This window comes from Calidris pugnax, unplaced genomic scaffold, assembly GCF_001431845.1.
Source record: "Calidris pugnax isolate Ruff unplaced genomic scaffold, ASM143184v1 scaffold252, whole genome shotgun sequence".
In the NCBI taxonomy this organism is placed as follows: domain Eukaryota; kingdom Metazoa; phylum Chordata; class Aves; order Charadriiformes; family Scolopacidae; genus Calidris; species Calidris pugnax.
The window spans coordinates 5,132,853-5,142,379 of NW_015091118.1; the positions used below are offsets into that span (position 1 = coordinate 5,132,853).

The 9,527-nt window shown below is 44.4% G+C and overlaps 1 protein-coding gene across 1 annotated transcript; it reads left to right on the forward strand.

Moving 5' to 3' along the window:
- Positions 1-2: 2 nt before the first annotated feature.
- On the forward strand, positions 3-3,986 carry FUT4 (fucosyltransferase 4; the record flags this gene model as incomplete). The annotated part of the gene is made up of 1 exon (XM_014958262.1): positions 3-3,986. A coding segment is annotated over one exon (987 nt), but the record flags the coding sequence as incomplete, so codon positions are not given.
- Between the last annotated feature and the right edge of the window lie 5,541 nt (positions 3,987-9,527).

A 9,527-nucleotide genomic window follows, 5' to 3' on the forward strand; every position in this document is an offset into this window, starting at 1 on the left:
CCGCCGCCGCCCTCGCCCTCTACGCCCGCCTGCCGGTGCCGGCGGCGGGGCCGCCGGCCGTCACCGGAGGCCGGGCGGGCGGGGAGGTGAACGTGCTGCTGTGGTGGGAGCCCTTCGGGCGGCCACGGCGCACGCCCGACTGCCTGCGGCGGTACAACATCACCGGCTGCCGCCTCAGCGCCGACCGCAGCCGCTACGGCGAGGCGCAGGCCGTGCTCTTCCACCACCGAGACCTGGCCCTGCACGGTGCTCAGGGGCTGCCCCGCGGGCCCCCGCCGCGGCCCCCCCGGCAGCTCTGGGTGTGGATGAACTTCGAGTCGCCCTCGCACTCCCCCGGGCTGCGGGGGCTGGCCGGCCTCTTCAACTGGACCATGTCCTACCGGCGGGACTCGGACATCTTCGTGCCCTACGGCTACCTCTACGCCCTGCCGGCCCCCCGGCCCTTCGTCCTGCCCCGCAAGACGCGGCTGGTGGCCTGGGTCATCAGCAACTGGAACGAGGAGCACGCCCGGGTGCGCTACTACCGCCAGCTGAAGGAGCACCTGGCCATCGACGTGTACGGGGCGCGGGGGCTGGCACTGGCCAAGGGTGGCCTGGTGGAGACCGTCTCGGCCTACAAGTTCTACCTGGCCTTCGAGAACTCCCAGCACACCGACTACATCACCGAGAAGCTCTGGAGAAACGCCTTCGCCGCCAGCGCCGTGCCCATCGTCCTCGGCCCCCGCAGGGCCAACTACGAGCGCTTCATCCCCCCCGACTCCTTCATCCACGTCGACGACTTCCCCAGCCCTCGGCTGCTGGCCACCTACCTGAAATTCCTCGATAAAAGCAAGCCCAACTACAGGAGGTATTTTGCCTGGAGGAAGAAGTACGAGGTCCACGTCACCTCCTTCTGGGATGAGCACTTCTGTAAGGTTTGCGAGGCCGTGAGGGCAGCTGGGAATCAGATCAAGACTGTAGGAAATCTGGCCAGCTGGTTTGAAAGCTGATGTTCCTGGCAGGTGAGGTTCGCCAGCCTCAGTGGAGTGTGTCAAGGTGTAGGGAAGGATGGATCTCACGGAGATCATTAGCCGAGGAGGCGTGCAGGAGGCTGTCATCAGTCAGAGAAGCCTACAGGTACAGGTAAACGAGCTGTGAACAGCCCACGGAAAAATATTTTTATTAAAGTGCAAAATTACGAAAGTACAAAAGAAGCATCAGGCAAGATGATTCTTAAAGAGCAAAGTTAAATTTCCAGAAGTCGTACCGATCTGAAACCTTGTGCACAGCTCGACATAAGTTACAGATGCCAAGTTCTTCAGCCACACAGCTGAAACCAATTTTGTCGGCTGTGACAGCTTCCTGGACCATGAAGCTTTCTTCTGCTTACAGGGTATACATGATCAGCGCTGGCTTTCTGTACTCCGAAGACAAAAGTGAATATTTTCCAGTGAAAAGCTATTTGCAGATGAGTTCTGAGCCGCAAGTGTTGAATGTAAGAATGTAATGATACAGTAGCACTTTTTAGCAATGCTTGAAATTGCAGCAGCCAACCAATAATGCTTTGAGCCAAATAATAATTCCATTTAGGAAAAAGTGTATGGAGGGGACTGGATCCAAGTGGAACAAACAGCTCAGATGATGCAGAGTATTTCTTCTACTGTCTACTGAGACCATCAGTGTGTTTATGAAGGTGGAGAAGAATATTAAGTACAGAAAAAGACAGACTGTAGAAAAAAAGATGGAATGTTTCCACCCTCCCTTTTTTCAGGAATTAGAAAATGTTTACAGGAATCTGCATGTTTTTCTCTGCAAAATTACTGCCATATAGGAAAAAAGCAGGGAAAGGCTCAGAACTACAGGGTTTTTATTACTATATTGAATCATGTATACGAAAAGGCTAACTTAATTCTCTAGTATCATTAGGCTGTCCTGTTGTGTAGTGATTTGATTTATGGCATGTGTTTTTAAAAATTCTGCTGCATGGCAGACTGCCCAGGATGCCACTTTGCTGTTTGTAAAATAATTATTACCAAAAAAAACCCAAACCACCCAAACCTCAAGTCTCAAATCGCTGCCTTTCAAAAGGAAAATTTCTGTAGAGAATAAGATCTAGACTGTTGGTAAAATACAGATTGTGCGAGGAAAGAATATGAAAAACAAAAATTTACTGGTTTGGGGTTTTTTTCCCTTTGGTTTTGAAGGGTTTTACTGGCTCAGTTTTTTAATCAATAAGTAGGTTCCTAAGATAAAGGTTTCTTCTCTCAGTGCCTCCCGGGAACATTGACTGTAGTTACTCCCTTTCAGACTCTGCCATTTTGCTGGAGTCTTCGCAGTAGTCAGCGTACGGTTACTTTTTGGTTACATGTTTCCCACTTGCTTCCCACGTATTTTCACCACTTGTTTGGTGAAATCCAAAAGGAGACTTCAATTGCAATTATGCATCCTCAGGAAGCTGAGCCTTCCCTTCCCTTTGCAACTATAAGGTTTAGTGGCAAAAAATGATAACCCACAGGAGTCCTGCACAAATGATTTAAGAGGTTTGTCTAGTTACCCAGAGGCTTAATTTGGAATAAAATCATGGGCACAGAATAGGTGGGGAAAGACTACAGTCAGTTGTCAATAGAAGATGGGCATCAGAACAGGTGAGTTTACTGGCATTTGTGGTTAGAAAAGGATTAGATTTGATGAGCAATAAGGGATGTTGGGTAGATGCTCTGAGCTGACAACCTACGGTAATTTATTTAAAATAAGATGTGCCTTATGAATAGGTAAGCATAGAACTAAAGATTATTGAAAAAGTGTTTCTCTGCTGTGGCTACTGCTCTCATAAAATTGGTTTTGATAATTTTTAAAATCTTAATTTACGTATAGCATTAACAGTAATAGCTAAGCGTCAGGATAATAAAATCTGTCTCCCATTGAATTACCCTTTTTTTCTGTTTAGTTTTTATCAGGGTTCATATAAATGTATACAAGACCACAATCTTAAAAATGGTGAACTAAGATTGCACTACTTTTTATCAGCCTGCTGAAACTAATTCATTTTTTACAGTCCTCCTGAATTTTTTAGCATTTTCTAAAAGTTTCCAGACACACAATTCTTCTATATAATCATTAATAATGCCACAGGCTACAGGAGCATCGGAATTTCCAAAGATACTTGGCATCTGATACTTTTTTCTCAAAGAGAAGCAGTTGAAGTCTTTGATGAACAAGAGTTCTGTAAAATTCAGAAAAGACCTATGCAATGATTAAAGCATCATGTTTGAATAAGATGTTTGCAGTTGTCCTGCGTTTGTAAGTCATGCATTGAGTATTTTTGAGAACTGTATAATGAAAACTGCAGTATTGTAATAATTAGTGCGGAGGTCTTGCTTTGGGAAAAAAGAAGCTTTTTCTAGTTTTACAGTTCTTGCGTCAGCATTGCACGCTTTTCCCTTTAGATTTGGGAAGAAATTAAGCCCTGGTCTACAGCTGCTGAAGTCAGTAGAACAGCATCTCAATAAATCCAGTTTGGTTTTTGGCTCATCCGCTGATAATTAGTGTAGGACTGTGAGCTCAGGACTGGCTTTTGTAATTCACTTTGTAGAGCCCAAGTTCAACGGTGAATAAACAGTTTTGGCAAGCTGGATTGTAGATGGGGTACCAGGTTCCACAAGATGTAACCCATCTGTAAAAATTAAGCAAATATATTTTCTATTTTAATTAGAACAAACTATTTTAATACATTTCGATAAAGTGTTTTATTCCATGCCTTAAAATACTGGGGTGGAGGGAGAGAAAGGAAGACCATTTTCTTCTGGTTTTTATAAGGAGAACAAATAATATTACTTTTTGATTATGGTATAAATGGAACAGAGAATTATGTGATCCTTTAAGTTACGTGTTGTATCTCAGGGAATTTTATACTGTAAAGTCTCTTAATCTTCATAGAATGAAGTAATTTTGTCTTTGTATTAATTATTTAGATTGACTCTCAATAAAAATAAAGGAAGTAGCACAAAATGACCCTATTTTTTATTTCGTCTTCTTTCTGTGTATGAAAGCTGTAGAAAGCTGCTTTTTAAAGATAATTTATTTCTTTTCATGTTTGTTTAATCAATAAAAGTGGCTGATTGTTCTCCAAGTAGTCAGACTGTCTGAGGTTAGGAAAGAAACCTGGTTGCGCCAGGAGAAAAATATTTTAATAGGGGAGAGGCTGTACAGAGTTATTTTCCCCTGTGAAAAGGAGCATTTATTGGATGTTTGCTGGAAAAATGTCATTTCAAACAAAACCAAAAAACAAGCTTTCTCTTGACCTACAGAGAATTCAAATGCAGTTGGATTCCCCGCCCCCCCCGCCCTTAAATTTCAAAATTAAATAGAGATTGTGTTTATTATTGTGTTTATTTTGATACTCAGCAGGAATCAGCAGGCAGTACTACAGCTGCAGCTTTTTTCATGCTTGTTCATCGTTGCCTTCAACTGAACAGCAAAAGACAAAGGGCCCAAAGCTCTTTTCCAACAGCTTTGGCTAACGCTGGTCGCAGCACAGGTGATTGCCCACCTCTCTCTTTACTCGGGTCCTCCACTGCCTGGTGCAAGGTATTGAGATATTTCAGCCTTTCTGAAACTGTCAGCCTGGGTGAGTGCTACAGTCCTCACTTTCCTACCCCTCAGGTGACTGATGTATCACCACCACATTTAACTTCTGTAAGCAGAGCTTAAACTGACCGCTTGTTTACTCATGCCTGAGAGGGGAAATGGGAGGGGTTTGCTGGTTTTCCAGGTGTGATTGAACTCCAGGTTGGGGAAACCAGTGGAAATAGTTTTCTGCCAAACGTTGGGTTCAGGCCTGTTTGGTGACTCTTTAAGAAGTGAGTTATGCCTGATTAAACTCACTTGCACAGCTCTCTATCCAACAGTCATATAAAAAATATTTGTTTTAAGAGTGTAAACAGTCCTTTGTAGGGAGCGTAGAGCTGGCTCAGTCTAAAATCAGGAGCTGGGACTGTTTAGTTTGAGGAAGAGGAGGCTGAGGGGAGACCTCATCACTCTCTACATCTATTTGAAAGGACACTGTAGAGCGGTTGGTGCTGGTCTGTTCTCACAGGTAATTAACAACAGAACAAAAGGGAACTGCTTCAAGCTCCAACAGGGTAGGTTTAGATTGAACATTAGGAAAGAATTTTTCACAGAAAGAGTGGTCGGGCATTGGAACAGGCTGCCCAGGGAGGTGGTGGAGTCACCGTCCCTGGCTGTGTTTAAGAACCGTTTAGATGCGGTACTGAGGGATATGGTGCAGGGGAGAACTTTGTAGAGTAGGGTAGATGGTTGGACTCGATGATCCCAAGGGTCTCAAATTCGGTGGATTGATGGCTATTCCTGAGAATCTGGATCTGAAGAATATCTGAGGGGAGTAGGACAAAGCCTGTTTTTGAGAAGTGCTTTGAGAGCTGCGGGGTTTTGGGACCACCAGCCATAAAGTGCTCGCTCAGTGTCTTCAGGAAGGGTTCTGGAGCTACAAGCCATTTTAATTGGAAATTTTTCTCTTAATTAATAAAATAATTTTCTAAGCCCGTAAAGTCCTTCAATGATATTAGGTTTCTGGAATGATGACTGCATGGGTTTAAATTTTGCAAACAGAGTTAAAATGAGACTTTATTTCAGTGATGCTCAATATTTTAATAATATTCTTTTAATAGCTATCAAAAGATGGTCCAAAACTTGAAACCTAGAGCATGACTTGCATTTCTCTTTATTTATTAAACCGTCTTTGGAAGTTAATCAGCCCATGGCTTGGTGTTATGTATTATGCAAGACGATTCTGCTTTTCCATCCTCAAATTTGCCACTGGAATAAAAGATGCTTTAGGTATTTTGGATGACAGGAAGGTAAGTGCAGGAAGAAGCAGAGCACACTAGCAATGCCCAAGCTGTGGCATCCTGTGGCTCTGAGATCCTGATCACCAGAGTGCCTAGGACTGGAGACTGGCCATCTTGTTTATGAGCAGAAGGCAGAAAGATAAAGAAAGATGATCACAAACATGAAGAGCAAACAAAATAAGAAGATTATCGTATTGCCAATACGTTTTGGTGCATTCATAATGCTGCCAAATAATTTTGTGCGGTGTTAAGGATGATGGATTTATTTGAAGCAAGAGCAACAGGGCTACATGGAATACAGCAAAATAATTATTCTGAAGACAAAGTTGGATTTAAAATGGAAAAATGATACAGAAATTAAAAAAAAAGAAAAGAAAAGAAAAGAGAACGGTTTGCAATTACAGGAAAGAATGGATGTACATTTTAAATTCATAACTCCAAACAAAGAGAATTTTCTTGGAAAAGCTGACTCTAGCCCCAATTAAAAACAGAGAACATGGATTCAGGGTCATGCTTGTGCTCATGCTTACATCTGTTTCTGAATAGGAATGGCCTCCTGAGATTAGGGCAGAGCTCTGAACATTCTTACTTCCCTTCCAGTCCCAAAACTACATTTTGCTTAGCTTAATCCTACTTTCCCTCCTCTGTCCTTCATATGTTGCTCCTCAAATGTGTGCAGGCCTGTGGCTCCAGTGGCTTCTCGCTTTGGAGAAGCAGAGCTAGGAAGAGACAAGTTAATATATGGATTTTTGCTGATAAATTTGGTCAGGTTTTGCAGTAGTCCTGGGATAAATGCAAGTAAGCAATAGAGGCTGAAGACAAAACAGACAAGTGTGTTTTCATGGTAGTATTTTATCCCAGACCCCAGCCTGGAGTGAAACATCAGATTTTAAAGCTGAGACTTAGGCTGGGAGTTTTGTGTTTATTGGTGGAGATTATTTTATTGGGTACCCCTAAGATTCCCACTGCTGTGTTATCTCAGAACCACAGAGATGGACTATGGAGGCAAAGACTTTGTTCAGTATGTCTGTGCTGTGAAAGAAAGGTTAATTAGAGCAGGACTGTGCTGGGTTCAGGCTTTGATAAAGTACCATCAGGCTTATTAATGAAAACATGCAGTTTGACCACCCTGTCTGTTGCAGTAACTGTGGCGAGGGCTGTTTTCTGCACCGTATCCTTGGAGAAAAGCTGGAGCCTGCGTGATGCTGAGTCAATCTTCCTCGTAATTCAGAGTGGGGTTTTATTCCATTGTGCTGCCATTCCGTCAGATCTAGATTTTATTCTTAAATGCAGACATTAAATGTATTCTACCATTTTACAAACGTACTTTAAAATAATGACAAGAATTTGGAAATATATTTCATTGATGTAACTGGGAAAAGGAAGTTGTTTGTGGCTTTATAGCACTGAGCTAAGAACCGGAGGGATTTTGCTGTAGAAGTTTCAGCTGTAGTTGTGGACAAGTTATTGGTGAGTGTAGAGCTGGTCTGAAGCACGGGATCGTGTCTTCTGCAGCCTTCGGTTTAGGTCCTGTGGGACTGATCCTCCCTTTTGCAGGAGCACATTTGATTTCCAGAGATGCTCCAGGCATGCACAGCTGCAGTCAGCTGCGTGCCTCCTGGGCTTTGTCTGCTCGTTCCTACTTCTGCCCCCGCATGACCCAAAGAGGAGAACAAGGCTACCACCAACTCCTCTGCCTCTTCTCTTGCAACCTTCTGTCCCTTTCCCATCCTCGTTCTGGATGATGCTCTTAGCGCTGGATGAGGGTGAAGATGGGAACATCTGTGAGAGCCAGCGTGTGCGTGAGCTCAGGAGAGAGCTTGAGTGTGCAACAGGTTAATGAATGGAAAGAGGGAGGGAGATCTTCCAAATTACGCTTTCCGACATACAACCTTCTTAAACCTTTGGAAGAAAGATAACTGAAGGCAAGGGGAGGCAAAGGCTACTTTCAATCCTTTTTCACACCTGGAGAATTGTTAGTTGATCTGGGATCGTTGTAGGAGAGGACTTTTCCATAGCTTCAGAATGTTCCTGTGCCTAAAACCTGCAGAAACAAGCCATAAAAACCCCGTAAGTTTTTTCCCATGTGCAGCAGCCAGAGGAGAGCAGGAGAAAGCAAGGACATCACCAAGGCTGTAAAATAAATGTGTGAGATGAAAAGCTTGCAGGAGCCTGGGGAGGGGGGTTACTAGCAGCCCTGGTGACCTGACCAGAGCAGGAGCTGGGGTAGTTTCCCTTTTAATCTCATATCTGGGACTAATTTTACCCTGGGTGTACAAGTGAGACTCGGCCTCTAGGTTGAGCATCACCAGTAGGACCATTAGGGCACCGAACAACACGTTGAGGTTCTTCTCCACTGTTTCAAAAAAATGATGAGATCTCACTCCTCCGTTTCATAGACAGTGTCTACAAAAGTGTCAGACATAGAGGCGTGGAGTCCTGGCACTGGTTACTGGCTTGCAGCATATTGTGGGAAAAATCCCCTTCCCTCCATTGCCCCAAGGGCAGAAGTGATATTAACCAACGTTTATGTACAGCTAATGGTCTTGTAACTCTACAAGCGCATAACAACTGTCTTACCTCTCCAGCTGGCTAAGCTATGGACTCTTTAAACACTGTCTGCTGCCTGGGGGACAGCTCCATATGCCATTTTAGGTACTTGGATAGACTTTTTAGTTTAAAATGTTTTCTCTGTTTCTATTGCTCTAGTGATTGATGTATCTCCCTGTGCACTTACCTGTAACATTTCTGCTGTGGGCAGTCTTCTGCATCTTGCTCTCATTTCCCTCTTCACGGACTGCTCACCAGCTCGGCCGCTTGGGCAGGTTAGGCTGGTCTGGTGGGTTGTGATACCCAACGGGAAAAATTATTATCATGAAACAACAGGTACATACAGGATTTTCTTTTGTGCTGGCCTTTTGGGGTTGCAGATAGCCAGGCCATGGCTTCACACCAAGCGGCTGTGAAGAGAAGGAAAGTGAGATGAAGAACTGAATGGTGTATCTATTTCCTTACCTTAACCAAAGCTCATCATACCCAAGGAACAGAAGAGCTTCTTGGAGGCAAGTGTCCCTACATGGCAAATTGAAGAAACTCTCCATATTTGCACTGTGATGTGCCCCATGACGGTATCAGAAATGTGTATGGGGAAATCTCCATTTCTTTTTTTGGAACACCTGCTTCTCTACAACTTTAGGTTCTATCTTTGTCTGCCCCAGAGCACTCCCTCATCTTGTGCCTCTTCCTATAACTTGTTCCCCTGCTTGGTCCTGCTTAACTGCGATGGCAGCTGGACTGTTACAGCCTGCCCTTGAGGCCATCTTCTTTCCTCTAGCAGATATCTAGAGCCTGGAGGGGGCAGTGAGCTCTATGTGGGAGGGTTGACAGCTCAGATCCCGTGCTCACATCTACCTGGGGGTTGCAGAGACTGAATTGACCATACAGGTCAGCTCTGTGAGATGCCAGCTCCTCCCAGGCATGCCTCACATCTTGTAGCTTCTCTGAACACTTGAGCAGTGTTACTTGTGGGTCTGCTGGCTCTGCACAGACAGGCAGCGAGTTCAATGGCAGATCCTATCTTGGCCCCACATCCATAATCAAGCCCATAAGCCAAACCCACAAATTAGCTCAGATATCTCCAGATACACTGCTCACAGAACCTCAGAAAGACTTTATCATTTA